Below are 16,797 nucleotides of genomic sequence, written 5' to 3'. Positions count from 1 at the left end.
AGCTCGGCTTCATGGACCGAAAACTACTGAAACTCTGCTTCATGGGCAAGAAACTACAGAGCAGGACCAACTAAAATCGGATTTGATCAGATCTGAGACATTACAAGACAAATGAAAAGATATTCAGTGTCACTGATAATCTGTGTATTTTCTTACTTTTCTCATACTCGCGTACAATTTACAACATGTACTCTACATTTTTATAAACTACAAATAGCTACTGAGAAGCAAGGGGAGTAAATAAATATGAGAACTTTTTATAATACATGAAACTTTAGTCATACTTCAGGACGGTTTGCACCATGTAATATAACAACTAACTACAAATATGCACAGTCATAGTAACAGTAATAATGAAGTGGTGTTTTGCGACTCCTACAATATCTACTTTACTCATACTTAAGTACAATTTACAAAAAGTAAACCAAAAGTAGGGGGGGGGGGAGTAATTGATTATGAATACTAATGGGAGTCCCAAAATACTGCTTCATATGCACACACACGCACGCACGCACACACACACACACACACACACACACACACACACACACACACCCACACACGCACGCACGCACGCATGCACACACACACGACATATTTGGAACGAATTAATGATAAAAAAAAAAACAGCGTATTGAAATTTTCATTTCTTTTTTTTTGTTTCCAGCTTGAAGAAGAATATTTCCAAGTGTCATGGAAAGCATCACAGTCTGATCGGCGAAGCGCTTGTCCGTCCCGACGCACTCTGAACGCACCACAGTCCCCGCCCCCTCGCTCTGACGTCAGCAGCGTCCGTCTCCGCACATGGACGGCGGAGTGTCGCTGCCCGTCCCGCTGCCCCTCCTCCTCCTCCGGCCGCTCCTCCTCTCGACGCTCCCGCTCCTCCCCCTCCATGTCCTCCCGCTCCTCCTCCGAGCTCTTGGCCAGCCAGCCCCGACTACAGCCAGTCAGCCAGACAGCCAACCAGCCAGACAGCCAGCCGCTCACCGTCCCGCCGCTGCTGCCGCCGCTGCCGCTGCCGCTGCGCGGAGCCTCGACGCCCTCAGAGCCCCGGAGCTGCGGACCGTCAGAGACCGGCGGGTTTCAACCAGCTCGCCCGCCATTTTTTTTTTCTCTGTTTGTTTTTATTTTGTCTTACAACCATTCGCGAGGAGGAATTTCTACCTCGTTCCCCAACTGACCCTTGAAGACATATGGAGAAAATGGCCCGACCTCTCCCGATAAACCCCGGGTTCCTGCCGCCGACCCACGGCGTGCTGAAGTCGCTGCTGGAGAACCCGCTGAAGCTGCCGTTCCACCACGATGAAGGTGCGTCTCTCCGCGCCGCCGCGACCCGCGCGCAGGCTGTCTGCTGCGGGGGAGCCGAGCGCGATCGCCGCCCTGTCAAACAGCCCCGGAGCTCAGCGAGAGAAACCCGCTTTTCTCTCACCGAGATTCACGTGGAAAGTGTCGAATGACATCCGGCGCCTCTCACGAGTTAATTTAACCCGCTTTTCCTCACATTTTTATCTGATTTCATCGCTGTTTTTTTATCCCGTTTTTAACCTTTAAACCTCTTCTGGGGGATTTATTTTAGCGATACCACCCGCCACCGACAGAGGGCGTCGTTTCTCGTGTTTCTGTTTGTCAACATAAATACTGTTCTTATTTATTATTTAAACGCCAATAAAAGCATATTTTTCTACCCCAATTAATCTACTTTCCGGTGTGAATATTCCTGTTTTATCCGTTATATCCTTATGCTGTGCTTGTTTATTCGTGAAATTTCAAATTTCAAGCATTAAAATCTAGATTTCTTTTTATTTTATAGACAGTTTATGAAAAATTAAACGCCATTCACAACCTAGAATAACTGGAAATATTTAATAATTTTTTGCTATGATTTGTTTGTGGTTACAATGCTGATATAAACATTTAAAATGCAGTTGGATGTGAGGTGTTTTGGAGTGTTACATAACACATCTCCAAACGAAAGTGTATTTTGAAATCCTCTGTTATTTGGGTTTTCGATTGAAGGTTTCTGCTTAATCCATTGAAATCCATCTGAAGTGAGAGGATTTAAAATCTTTGCCACATAAAATGCAAAATCACACAATAACATAGGAACATAAGTCAAAAGATTGTCCTTTATAGTGTACCATAATAACACTTTACATAATAACATAATAACACTTTACAATGAGAAATAACCATTTTTTTAGCTTCATGAATGGACTTAAAATATTTGAAATCCAGATTTTTCTGATTGTGTAACAACAACTAACATTCATTAATTGTGTCCTTGATGGTGCAATAATTTTAAATCATAAAAAGTAAATCAACGTTTGTTCCTTTGTATTATTCATGATTTAAAAGTACATTTGTTTACATAGTTCTACTTCTATTTTTGAGTTCTATCTTTTTACATTGGCTCCTTTAAACCATTAAAACCAGCTTCTGTCATGCGTAGTAACTAATGAAATGATTATTTTAAAGTGAAAATTAAGAAATATGTTTGGCAGAATTCCAGCTTGAAGTCATTGTTATTGTTTTTTTTGTTTTTTTTTAAAGCACAATAACCTCTTTAAAGTGGTTTTGTAGTTAAAACTGTCATTTGGGCTGATAAAATTCAGCTGATGTGAGATATTTTCAAAATAATGTCACTGAATTTAACATCAGAAGTAACAAACCTACATTTTCCTCCATTATTAACATAAAAAGTGTGTTGATCGTAGTTTTTTCATGGTCAAATTTAGAATATCATCTATTTAAATCCTGCCAAAGCGACAATGAAGCTGAATAGTTTATGACAGAAATAACTTCTTTTTAAAAAAAATGTTATTACTTGTTCCCGGAAAGACTTTGTATATAACGAAACTTTTGTTTGCAAAAAGTTAAAATCACGTGGATTTAGACTGAAAACGTTCAACAGTGTAACCACGAGACATTTCAAATTCTTCTTTTTGACCTTCAGTGCCACATGGTTTTGGATGGTTTTCTACCTTCGCGTGGGGAAATTTCACCAGATGAGTGAAGTTTTTGGTTTTGTCTTTCAGCGAATCACAAAAAAAAACCTCATTGACACTGGAGAATTCACACTTCAGTGGTGAAATGTGGGGGAATAAATCTGTATGTTGAGGGTGGAATGGTGCAGGTTTCACTGTATTGACCCTGCATTGATGGGTTGAAATTGAATGGTCGTGACCCCGCCGCCGGCGGCGGAGCAGGTGATGTGATGTGATGTGACGGTGTGTGTGTGTGTGTGTGGTCGTCCGCAGGCTTCGGGAAGGACAAGGAGAAGGAGAAGAAGCTGGAGGACGATGGCAGCGCGGCCAGCCACCCGCAGTCGGCCTTCCTGGGCCCCACGCTGTGGGACAAGACGCTGCCGTACGACGGCGACAACTTCCAGCTGGAGTACATGGACCTGGAGGAGTTCCTGTCGGAGAACGGCATCCCCGCCAACACGGCGCAGCAGAGCGACGCCGCCGCCGCATCCCCCCCGCAGGTGGCGCCGCAGCCCGCCGCCCTGCGGCAGGCCACGCCCCCTCCCGCCCCGGCCACGCCCTCCGTGGTGGACCTGAGCAGCCGCGCCACCACGTCGGTCCACACGGGCATGGCGCCGCAGCCGTGCCTGCACAGCCCCGGCACCGCAGGTCAGCACGCGCGCACGCACGCACGCACACACACACGCACACACACACGCACACTCACACACACAGATCCATTAATTTCCTGCCAGGTTTTCTCTGATCCAGCAGGAATTCCCTGCAGGGTTTGGATTTAAGCTCCTTGTTTTTGTTTGCAGCTGGACGTTTGTGCTTTTTGGGCCTGAATACATTCAAATATGTCCACAAAAGCAGAATTTTCTTTCTCTTTAACAAAGGCTTTATCAAAGCACGCAGTGATTTTAGATCTCTTTAAGCAGAATGTTTGTTTTATTTGACCCATTTTCTTCTTCTAAAAAAACAAAAAAAACAGCCGCTGTTTATTTCGATCAGGCTTCGTCCGAGCAGAGAGAAAGTCTTCAGTGTTCAGAGGCTTTAAAATGTGTGAGAGACTTCATTTTGTTCCATAAAGTGATTTAAATAACTTCAAAGAGGTGGACCTCCAGCGTGGCCATAGCCTCAATAATCTATCTACTGTTGACTTTTAAATGTCGGGAAATAATCTGAGCTATCACAACATGTTGTGTCATTCTAATACATTTAAGAAGATGGATTTAAAACCAGAGGAAAAGCTGAAAAAAAAAATGGATCTAAAATAACAGGATCAGGTGATGACAAAAAGAATAAATAAATAAATAAATTCAAATAATCAGTATTGTTGATGAATATTTTTTAAAAATAACTGAAAACGAAGGAAGTTTGTCGCAGAAAAAAACTCTTTTTTTTTTTGTTCCGAAATGTGACAAATGTATAAAAAATTGTAGAAATCGGCACAATTTGCCAGTAAATACTTCAAAAATATTGACAAATAGTCATACATATTAGATAATAAGCACAATTGTCAAAACATTTGTGGAAAGGAAGTCTGAAATCGCATACGTTTGTTTAAAAATGGACTCGAAAAGGCCTGAAGTATCAAAATCGGCGAGATGTTTTGGTCTGAAGTGGCGGAATTGAGAAGTTTTATGATCCGAAACATGACCATCCTCCAGAAGGTCAGTGGGATCGCTGTTTTTTGGACGTGGAGGCGCGGAGTGGGCGGGGGCCCGAGTGGGCGGGGGCCCGAGTGGGCGGGGGCCCGAGTGGGCGGGGGCCCGAGTGGGCGGGGGCCCGAGTGTCGTTACGTGGACTCGGTCAGAATCCTGCAGGTTGACTCTGCGGCGCTCGGCTCGTCTCGGCCGTCTGGAGTGGAGCCGCTGGCCCGGGGGCCAGACGTGGGCGAGGTGTCGGGGAGCTGCGTAGCGCCACCTCGCTCACACTTCCTCCTCCCAGCACGCCGCCGCGTCGTGGAGACGGGCGGGGAGGAGGAAACCTGGACGGCGGAGCGTCAACACGGCTCGCCCACACCGTCTGCGCTTCATCAAACAAACTCCGGCCAAAACACAACAAGGCGACGCTCAAGTCTCTCATTGTTCACTTGGAAAGTCACCATTTCATTTTAGACAAATATCAACTGACGTTGAGGTGAAGAAAAGCCGAAACTCTCTCTATATGTTGATATTCTACACTTTAAAAGTGTCAACAGTTAATATTTGATCCCTGGTTGCATCTGTACTGGAGCTCTTCTTTGATTTCATTTCACCTCGTGTGTCCGCTCCAGTAAAACCTCGTTTAAAATCCTCTAGAAATAACACACTGATGAAAACCCATCAGAAAGTGACCGAAACACTCTAATATTACTTGAAATGTAAATAAAAATGCTGTTAACTCTTGAAATAGTCGTTATGTTAGAGAATCGTCAAAAATATCAGAATATTGTTCTTAAATATAAGAGAATTAAATAATAATAAGATCAGATCAAATAATCAAAAATAAAACAAATATGAAAATGTCATGCAAAATATCCGATAAATTTAAAAAAGATCAAAAAAATAAGTAAATCAAATTCACATCTTAAAAGTGAAATTAGTAAGAAAAAGCTTTTAAATAACAAAACATTTATTAAGACTGTTGATCATAATATCAGAAAGGTTTAAAAACAAATCTGAAAATGGCCTAAAATGCCATAAAATAAAAATGCTTCGCCGTACACAATACTTGAAAATACCACAAGGTAAGCAGAGGAGCTGGTGATCAGTTTTTCAAAATAAATATTCAAACATTCCTTCAAATTCTCAAAAAGAATCCGTCGAAACGTTCAGAAAAATTGTGAAAATACCTCAAATTAAAGGCTTGAAATGATAAGAAACACTTCCTCAAAGTGTGAAAATCCTCAAGTTGAAAGGACTCCCTTTGTAATTAATATCAAAAAGTTGTCAAATAGGTGTAAAAATGTGAGAAATTCTTATTAAAAGGGAAAAAACCCCACTAATAACACAATTTCCCAAAGCAAGACGTAAACTTTAAAGCATCTTATGTTCAATAAAACGTATTCATAAAATTTAATTGGTGTTTTATTCTAAACGACAGAAGGATCAACTAAATGTTGTTAAACTAGAATAATAGATAAAGACTGACGGTTCACACTGCTTTGTTCCTAAATCAGCTCTTATAATTGTGTTGTATAACCGGAACAATAAATGCTCCTCGTTATAGTAAAAACGTGTAAAATGGGCAATAAAAGAAAAACAAACACGTGTGTTTATGTGAGATTTAAAGAATGTGGAGCTGTGATAGGCGAGGGGACTGATGAATAGTCGCATTAAAACCAATAAAGTTTTATAAACAGTTAATAAAACAACATAACTGAAGGTCAAAGGTCGTCCACACAAAGCAGAAGCAGAAAAAGAAAGAAACATTTGGAGACAATAAAGGACAAATTGGAGCGTTTGAGGAAAAGTAACGATTAATTGTAGTTTGTTGACAAGTTCACAGCTTATTTGTCATTTGTTGAGGGAAAAATGTTTCAAATTGAGGCAAAAATCAGCTTGAATTAATCCTAATCTGACCCGTCAATCTCCTGCATCAACGTCCACAATATTTGGTCGAATCCAATGTTTGGAGTCACTGAAGTGAAAACACAGTCGAACCTGTCCAGTAGTACTCCAGTAGTTTATGTTTCACTTCACTAGTTCTGAGCCTCTGGCTCTTTATTTGCTTTTCTTTGTATCATTTTCAGTACAAACTCTTTGATCTCATAAAAATATCGACAGTTTTACTCCAAACACTGTGACCACGACAAAGAAACACTTTGAAGTGTAAATTTAAAGGTTATTAAGGAATATTTGACCAGTCTGGTCACTCCGGATGAAACTGGACTGGATGTGGTCCCTGAAGGACATTAAATCTTATTTAATCATTATCTTCTAAACATCTTATGTACATGTAGATACATGTATTTATCTTGTATTGGTTCAGCTATGTACTTTTAAATAACCAGAACATATTTGATGTTTGGTTCCTTCAATATCAACTGGTCCTACAATTTGTCTTCAACAACCTGTCTTCAGGGGACACTTGTCCTCGGATTGTAGGGCGTCCCTACATCACAGGTTTTATTGTCGTCTGAAAACCTGAAAGCGGTTTCATGCGTCACCGTGGGTGTCGAGTTCAGATGACGCTGGAGTGTTTTGGCTTCTGTCGGCTCAGTCGGGTGTTTTTGGACCGTCGGTACACAACACCGTCTACACTTGTTGGACCGTCGGTTCACAACACCGTCTACACTTGTTGGACCGTCGGTACACAACACCGTCTACACTTGTTGTTGTTGGACCGTCGGTTCACAACACCGTCTACACTTGTTGGACCGTCGGTTCACAGTGTGTCGGTTCACAACACCGTCTACACTTGTTGTTGTTGGACCGTCGGTTCACAACACCGTCTACACTTGTTGTTGTTGGACCGTCGGTTCACAACACCGTCTACACTTGTTGGACCGTCGGTACACAACACCGTCTACACTTGTTGTTGTTGGACCGTCGGTTCACAACACCGTCTACACTTGTTGTTGTTGGACCGTCGGTTCACAACACCGTCTACACTTGTTGTTGTTGGACCGTCGGTTCACAACACCGTCTACACTTGTTGGACCGTCGGTACACAACACCGTCTACACTTGTTGTTGTTGGACCGTCGGTTCACAACACCGTCTACACTTGTTGGACCGTCGGTTGACAGTGTGTTGGGTCACAACACCGTCTACACTTGTTGGACCGTCGGTTGACAGTGTGTTGGTTCACAACACCGTCTACACTTGTTGTTGGACCGTCGGTTCACAGTGTCGGTTCACAACACCGTCTACACTTGTTGTTGGACCATCGGTTCACAGTGTCGGTACACAACACCGTCTACACTTGTTGTTGGACCGTCGGTTCACAACACCGTCTACACTTGTTGTTGGACCGTCGGTTCACAGTGTCGGTTCACAACACCGTCTACACTTGTTGTTGGACCGTCGGTTCACAACACGGCCTACACTTGTTGGACCGTCGGTTCACAGTGTGTCGGTTCACAACACCGTCTACACTTGTTGTTGTTGGACCGTCGGTTCACAGTGTCGGTTCACAACACCGTCTACACTTGTTGTTGTTGGACCGTCGGTTCACAGTGTCGGTTCACAACACCGTCTACACTTGTTGTTGTTGGACCGTCGGTTCACAGTGTCGGTTCACAACACCGTCTACACTTGTTGTTGTTGGACCGTCGGTTCACAGTGTCGGTTCACAACACCGTCTACACTTGTTGTTGGACCGTCGGTTCAGTGTGTCGGTTCACAACACCGGCTACACTTGTTGTTGGACTGTCGGTTCAGTGTGTCGGTTCACAACACCGTCTACACTTGTTGTTGGACCGTCGGTTCAGTGTGTCGGTTCACAACACCGTCTACACTTGTTGTTGGACCGTCGGTTCAGTGTGTCGGTTCACAACACCGGCTACACTTGTTGTTGGACTGTCGGTTCACAACACCGTCTACACTTGTTGTTGGACTGTCGGTTCACAACACCGGCTACACTTGTTGTTGGACTGTCGGTTCACAACACCGGCTACACTTGTTGTTGGACTGTCGGTTCACAACACCGGCTACACTTGTTGTTGGACCGTCGGTTCACAACACCGGCTACACTTGTTGTTGGACCGTCGGTTCAGTGTGTCGGTTCACAACACCGGCTACACTTGTTGTTGGACCGTCGGTTCAGTGTGTCGGTTCACAACACCGGCTACACTTGTTGTTGGACTGTCGGTTCACAACACCGGCTACACTTGTTGTTGGACCGTCGGTTCACAACACCGGCTACACTTGTTGTTGGACCGTCGGTTCAGTGTGTCGGTTCACAACACCGGCTACACTTGTTGTTGGACCGTCGGTTCAGTGTGTCGGTTCACAACACCGGCTACACTTGTTGTTTCACGTGTGCGGAGGCCGAGCTCGACTGTCTGCACCGTCTGCATCTTCACGTGAAGGTTTCCTGCAGCATGTTGAGCCATGTGACGAACACATGCAGCACCGTGTGCAGCCGAAGCTCATCACAGCATGAACCTGCCTCCTCCTCCCCCTCCCCCTCCCCCTCCCCCCTCCCTCCCCCCTCCCTCCTCCCTCCCTCCCTCCCTCTGCCGTGGCTCCGGCTCTGCCTGGACTGGGAGCCAGAGCACAGCCTGTACTCAGCCGCCGTCACATGGACTCGGGTGTGCTTTGGTCACGTGTCCGCGGTGTTGTTCCAGCTCAGCGAGCCTGGTCTCGTTTAACCAGCCACTCCACCTCCTCCTCCTCCACCCCCCGCCGCCGCCGCTGCCGCCGGCGCAGCAGCAGCTGATTGCTGCTCGCAGCCCAGAGAGGCTGGGCGCCGCGGCCGGGGCCGTTCTCCTTCCCCTCGGTCTTCCACGGGGGCCGGAGGGGAAGTGAGGCGGAGGTCAAAGGGCGTGTTGCGCTGCAGTCCTCCGTGTCGTTTAAAGCCACAAACGCATCAAGACGGCTATATTTAGAGTTTGTAAATCAATCAGGACGGGGCAAATATTTGACATATATTCCATTCAAAGCCTCCGATCATAAACCTTTTCTAAAAAGTCGACATGTTATCTTGCAGCTCGTTTAGCATGGCTGCTATCTAAAGTCATATTTATTCTGCTGCGGGGACATAAACCCGCAGCTGATCTTTGAACCGCAGGACGCTGGAGCAGTTTAACATCAACCTGAGACGTAGAACTCCAGCAATGAGCTGGAAATCTATTACCTTTTGAAAAGAAGGTGTGAATAAATCCAGAACCCTGAACCTCTGCTGGTTTCCTGGTGGTGAAACACTTTGGCCTCTATTCATGTTCAGGATCAGCATGTCCAGAGACACGACCCTCCAGGATCACGTTAATGGACTAATTATAGGACACGTCTCGCGTCTCGTCGAGAAGAACAAGCAGAACCCATCACCGGCCCTGGATCTGACTTCAGTTGTCACAACGATCCAACAAAAGTTTTTATTAAAGCACCAGAAAACAAACAAATGATTAACAAACTTAATTATGTAGATTATTGGAATGTGTCGTTTTTTATGGTCGTGACCAACATGGAAAGATCAAACAATCCCGCAGGAAGTAATACATCTGCAATAATTAATTCATTTTTTGTCTTGTTTTTTCTCATTTTTGTGGCAATTAATAATTTGCACAGATTTATTGATTGAAATGATGTAGTACAAACCAAATAGTTAAATGAATTGTCAAATGACTTTATATTAAATATATGTATAATTTAATATATAATACTAATTTCTCAAATATTTCTTTGTTTTCTAATAAAATTATAGCAACTTTTATTTTATTACTTTTTACATTTATTTATTAAATGGTATATTTTGATTAATTATTTCTTAATAATTATTATTTATTATTTCTTTTATTTGGTAATTTAATTTATTTAAATAAATAACATGAAGTTGCATTAAGTACTGTTTCGATATATATATATATATATATATATATATATATATATATAGCGTGAAGTCGGGTTAGATATTGTTGTTATGGCGTGAAGTTGGGTTAGATATTGTTTCTATGGCGTGAAGTCGGGTTAGATATTGAGTTTATAGCATGAAGTCGGGTTAGATATTGTTTCTATGGCGTGAAGTCGGGTTAGATATTGTTTTTATAGCCTGAAGTCGGGTTAGATGTTGTTTTTATAGCGTGAAGTCGGGTAAGATATTGTTTTGAAGTTGGGTTAGATATTGTTTTTATAGCGTGAAGTCAGGTTAAATATGGTTTTTATAGTGTGAAGCCGGGTTAAATATTGTTTGGGACGGTTAACAGCGAGAATGTGGGTTGACGTTGTGTTTGGTTTCCTGGCAACAGAAAGTGTTTGTGACCTTTGGTCAGCAGTGAGAAGAGAGAGAGTTGTTCATGGGGAGGTCAAAGGTCATCCCTTATCAGGCCTTATCACAGTGAGCTGGACATGGACACGTAGCGCGGCCGCGAGCAGGAAGCGTCACCTGACATGTCCGTTTATAGGTCAGCCTGTCCTCCCGCTACTTTTAGTTCCCCCCCCCGGTGCCAGGTGAGACCAGGTGAGACCAGGTGGGGAGCGCCGCGGTGCCGTAACGCCGTTAATTCTGGGAGATCAGAGGTGATTAGGACAAGGACGGAGCGTCTCGCTAACGCCACTTTTAGCCGCTAAGAAGCTTCCAGCTCCGCTTCTGAATGAATGAATGCAGGATCAGTCCCTCTATTTGTGGACAGATTAGCATGTGGTTCCCTGGAGTCATGTGACCCAACACACACACACACACACACACACACACACACACACACACACACACACACACACACACACACACACACACACACACGCACACAGCCTTTGTTTTCCTGCAGGAGATTAGATTGTGTCACAGCCCCGCCCAGTGGACACACCAGGAACAACATGCACAAAACCAAAATATTTACCTTTTTTTTTTTTTTTTACAAGGCAGCAGCAGGGATTTAGTTAGTTTTCATTCATGTTTTTGTTTCATTTGGATTATTTCATAGTTTTAAATCATTTTGTTATTTTTCCCCACTTTATTTAATTTTATTGACAACTTTTATTTACTATGATTTTTTTTCACTGAACATTGTTGTGTTTGGAATTCAGTTAATTTTAGTTTTAATACCATTTGGTGTTTTTAATAGGTCATTTTAACAATGAATTAATGTACATTTTAATTCTTTTTTGAAGTTAGATTTGTATTTATTTTTTTGTTTTATTACAATTTCTTTTTAAGTTAGTTTTTTTTTTAAATGCTCATCTTATTCCCACCGAATCACTTAATTTCTAATAATTCTCAGCAAATTGTTTTTGCGACTTTCATTTTCATTTATTTAATAAATTTTCATTTATTCATTCGTGCTTTTGATTGACTGAAACGTTTATCTTGGACATGAAGGATGAGATTATTAAAAACAACAACAACCAAGTTGAATAAAAACACTCAAAACAAATAAACATAACAGCAAAGCCAGAAAATAAGTCATTAAACAAATAACGGAGCCTCTTTATACCAGTTACACACTGTTGTGTTGTTTATTTTGTTATTTTATTACTGTTGACTTTAATTTCAGTCACATGATTGTTTGTCTATTTCTTTTTTTCCCCCCAATTATTCTATTTACTGAGGTTTTTTTTCCTACTTCATTCTTGGTAAAGTCTTTAGTCTGTTGTCACTTCCTGTTTCTCCTCATGCGTCTCGTACATGAAGCAGCTCAGACATGTAACTCCTGACGTTGACCCCCCCCTCCTCCTCCTCCTCCTCCTCCTCCTCCTCCTCCTCCCCCCCGCAGCTCTGCCGCCGTCCCGCGACACCGCCAGCCCCATCGACCCCGAGTCCATCCAGGTGCCGGTGACCTACGACCCCGACCCGGCCGACCTGGCTCTGTCCAGCGTTCCCGGCCAGGAGATGTTCGACCCCCGCAAGTGCAAGTTCTCCGCCGAGGAGCTGAAGCCTCAGCCCATGATCAAGAAGGCCCGCAAGGTCTTCATCCCCGAGGACCTGAAGGTGAGACGCCACACGCTGCAAGGCTCCGGGGCGAGTCATGTGACATCACATCACATCAGATTAGATTAGTGGTGAAACGTATAAACGTCTACAACAAGTTGAATCTAATATATGGACCATTGTATGAAGTCCCCATGTTGACACTCCTGTTGATTGGACGTCATGTTTCTCTATGAGACGCTGCTGAATCTGGAGATTCTATTGATTCTACTGCCATTTATTGGTTTGACCAATGTTGGACTAGATGTGAAATTTGCATAAAAATGACTAAATATGAGCATGAAAGAGATGCATTTTGATATTGACACATGAATATGAAGTAAAACATGAATTGAGGCATATCGAGTCGAAGTCTTGTGAAAAAAGTAACAAATGATGTGTGTAAATGAGTTTTCTCACGACCGGCGCATCTTGTAAATAGTAGCAGGGGCTCCAGCTCAAAACAAACAAACAAACAAATCACGAGTAACAATAAACTTTCTGGCTCCAATTCATGGACTAAATACAGAAAATACAACAACTAAACAAAACAAAGTTTTAAATTTACAAGGTGAAACAAACTGAATTTAAAACATAAAGGAAGTGAAAGAAGTATTAACCTGAATTATAATGTTTGTTGAAGTAAAACAACCCTGGAAGGAGAGAAAAGACGAAGAAAGAATAGAAAATAAAGTGTTACTATTAAAAAAAAGTAGAATTCAATCAGTGAAATGAGAAAATAAAAGTAAAGACACCGTTGACGTGACTTGGCTGTTCTCCCCGCTGACCCCTCCCTCCCTCCCTCTGCCGCCCCCTGCAGGACGACAAGTACTGGGCCCGGCGCAGAAAGAACAACGTGGCGGCGAAGCGTTCCCGGGACGCGCGGCGGCTGAAGGAGAACCAGATCGCCATCCGGGCCGGCTTCCTGGAGAAGGAGAACGCCGCGCTGCGCATGGAGGTGTCGGACTTGAGGAAGGAGCTCGGCCGCTGCAAGAACATTGTGGCGAAATACGAGGCCCGGCACGGGCCGCTGTGAGCCCCGCCCCCCCGACCCCCTGACCCCTGACCCCGCCCACTCACTCCTTGTTCTCCCTCGTTTGAAGGACAACACATCGCCCCTCCCCCGTATGATTCTGGTATATAAGCTTCAAATTGTTCGCTCCTCTTTTTCACTTTTTCCTGCACACGATGTTAAAGAGTCTACAAATATATATATATATTGAGATATATATATATATATATATACAGTCACGTTAAAGGTCCAGAATGCAGGACGTCTGCAGGGCCACTTTGGACCAGCGGGGGGCGGCAGAGAGCGACTCCATCTGGTGGTACAAAGTGGTACTGCAAGACCAAAGCGGCTGCGGCTAGCGAGTGTCTCTGTGGCTAAATGTGACGTACTGTACCTTTAACGTCCCTCGAGGAGTTATGAGCCAGCCCCCCCCCTCCCCCTCCCCCCTCCCTCCCCCCCCCCCTTGAGAATCAATGCCATGCCGTTTGTTGTTCACTTTCATACCGATTTTATACGTGAGATCAGGACTGAAGCTTGCTGCTTCAAGCCCCTTCAGTCTCTTTACTCCACGTTCTCGTGTTTTGGTTCCTCCTCCCCCTCCTCCTCCTCCTCCTCCTCCTCCTCCTCCTCCTCCTCCTCCTCTTCCTCGCATCGCTTATAAAAAACAAAAGAAGAAAAAAAAGACGCGCGGTCACAGCTTAGATTAAAGATGCTCTTTCTTTCTTTCCGTCACGACTCGGACACTGAGCAATAATTCCAGGTCACAGCTACACCGACTACCTACTGCACAAGTCCTCACATCTTCATCCTCCTCCTCCTCCTCCTCCTCCGACCTTAGTTGACCTCTGCACTAAACGCGTGTCACAATCCGCTCCGGTCTTTCTCTCCTCCCCGCCTCATATTTATCTACCTTTTATTTCTCAGATGGAAGATTGTTGTTTTTTATATAAATATATATATAAATATAAATAAATCTCTATAAATCTCTATATTCTGTCGACATAACTTGTTAGCCCCGCCCCCCCCCCGCGCTCTGGTTGTTGTTTGGCCCCGCCCCCCTCGTCCGGCGCTTTTCAAGCATGGCTCCTTTCAGGGTTCTGCCCCTCGTCTGGTCTCACTGGAGTCCTGGATCACCTCTCTTCTTTCTGTTCAGTGTGTGTGTGTGTGTGTGTGTGTGTGTGTGTGTGTGTGTGTGTGTGTGTGTGTGTGTGTGTGTGTGTCCGGCCTGCTCCTCCAGACGGCTGCATGAATGTAAAAGAAGACGACAGGAGGTCGGACACCGAGGTTAAACCCGAAGCGATAGCGTTTGTTTGTTTGTTTGTTTGTTTGTTTGTTTGTTTGTGTGGCGCAGACCAACACCAGACGTTTGTATGGACCTGGACGACTCACCTTCTTTTTGTACAGTATTTTTCCTAAACCTTTACTGAACGGTGTATTTTAAAGGCACAACAGATTCAGAGATCTACTAAAGACGTGTACCAGAGACGTGGATCGCGCTATTTTGATATTCTAGAGGACGATATTAGGATTATATTAGGATTATATTAGGATTATATTAGGATTATATTAGTGGGTAGTTTCACAGAGATCCACAGCAGCACCCAAAACCGTTTCATTTTCCTCTCCTGGGCATTAATCCAGATTATAATCCCGCTGGACTCAAAGGACGCTGGAGAGGAGCGAATGTACACTTTTAAAAGCCATTGTCAACCCCCCCCTCCCCCCCCTCCCCCCACAATACAGTCCTCCCTCTACTTAACTACCCCCCCCCTCCCCGACACACACACACACACACACACACAGTTACCCCATTTAGCTTCACTTTAGCCGCTCCGCTAACAGACGTTACTATGAAGGAAGGGAAATCTACAGCCGTGTGTGTGTGTGTGTGTGTGTGTGTGTGTGTGTGTGTGTGTGTAGACGGTCCCTGAGCCTGAGTGATGGACCCTGGGAAGTTTCTTCTCCACTCGTTTCTTTCTCCACTTTTGAAAAGAGAGAAAAAAAAAAAGAAGAGGAAAACTCCTAATCTCAATCTCGGAATCCAGAAATGACAAATAATCCCTCGCTTTCTTCCGAACGTACGGAACCTGCTGAGAAGTTAAAAAAAACCCGAATGAAGGACGAGTCGGAGTCAAAACGTCGTCGATCGTTGAATCGACGAAAACGTTTTAACGTAACTTTTAGTAAAACTCCCCGCATTTTATACTTTTATTTACACGTTTTTTTGCACTTTAGTTTATGATCTGAATCAGAACTTTTATAATATTTATATGGGACCGACAAGAGATGAACTGTTTGTGTCCAGTGTGTCAAAGACGCACAATAAAAAAACCACAAAATGTTTGAAGTTGTTCAATAAAACGACTGATTTAATTGACAAGTTTCATATTTAAAAAAAAAAACTTGTCCTTTTAAAAAAAAACAACAAAACTGTAAATTATACAGTAAAATTCTATTCAATTCATGAATTCAATTTAAAATAAATGACATTAACCTACATTTGTTTGAAAAAAAGGAATTATTTGTTTACTTTTTCAGCAACAAAAATATTTCCAGTATTTTTATACACTATTGCTTGTTTCCTTCAGTATTCTATTACAAAAAATACTATCGTTTATTTTGAAATTTTTAGACATCAAATGTTTAAACAATTGGCATATATATTTAGTTTTCTTCTTTAAAAAAAAAAAAAATTGTCATCTCTGGAGTTCCAAACTTCCATTATTTTTCCTTTAGTTTCTTTTCTTCTTCTTTTTTCTCTCCTTTTACATCTCGGCCTGTTTCCGCCCATTAAAACTAAACTCAGACATTCCAGCCCCGAGTTCCAAGCGTGAGTGTGTGGGAGTGTGTGAGTATACAGGAAAAAGCCAATAGTGAACCCACGTGTGTGTGCTTGCGTGTGTGTGTGCGTGTGTGTGTGTGTGCGTGCGCGTGCCTCCTCTACCTCACCCGGACACGTGAAGCGTTCTGAGTGTTTTCCAGTGCCTTCAACACTCTGACTGTTCCTCGAGCTTCGTCAGGCTTCGTTCATTCACGGCCGCCGAGCGACGCCTCGGCGTCACCGAACCCCCCCCCCCACTCGCCCCCCCCCCCGTCAAAAAACATCCCCAACAACCGTCGTCGTCATGGCAACACCGACAATGCCGTTCTGGGCGAGTTTAGCGGTAGAAACCAGGTGGTGGCGCAGTGGATGCTCACATTGTGTTGTTGCTGTTCAGCCTCTGTCTCTCTGTGATTTGTAGTGTCCAATAAAATCCCAATTCTTTTC

General features: G+C 43.7%; 1 protein-coding gene across 1 annotated transcript; it reads left to right on the top strand.

The window, feature by feature from the left end:
* Positions 1 to 946: 946 nt before the first annotated feature.
* On the top strand, positions 947 to 16,797 carry hlfa (HLF transcription factor, PAR bZIP family member a). Its single transcript, XM_080511633.1, has 4 exons — positions 947 to 1,308; positions 3,258 to 3,632; positions 12,324 to 12,538; positions 13,338 to 16,797. Exons 1-4 carry the CDS (start codon positions 1,194 to 1,196, stop codon positions 13,551 to 13,553), a joined length of 921 nt encoding a protein of 306 aa, XP_080367759.1. The 5' UTR covers positions 947 to 1,193; the 3' UTR covers positions 13,554 to 16,797.

This window comes from Blennius ocellaris, assembly GCF_963422515.1.
Source record: "Blennius ocellaris genome assembly, chromosome: 16".
In the NCBI taxonomy this organism is placed as follows: domain Eukaryota; kingdom Metazoa; phylum Chordata; class Actinopteri; order Blenniiformes; family Blenniidae; genus Blennius; species Blennius ocellaris.
Note: the sequence above shows the minus strand (reverse complement) of the source record. Positions and strands in the feature narration are given on the sequence as shown.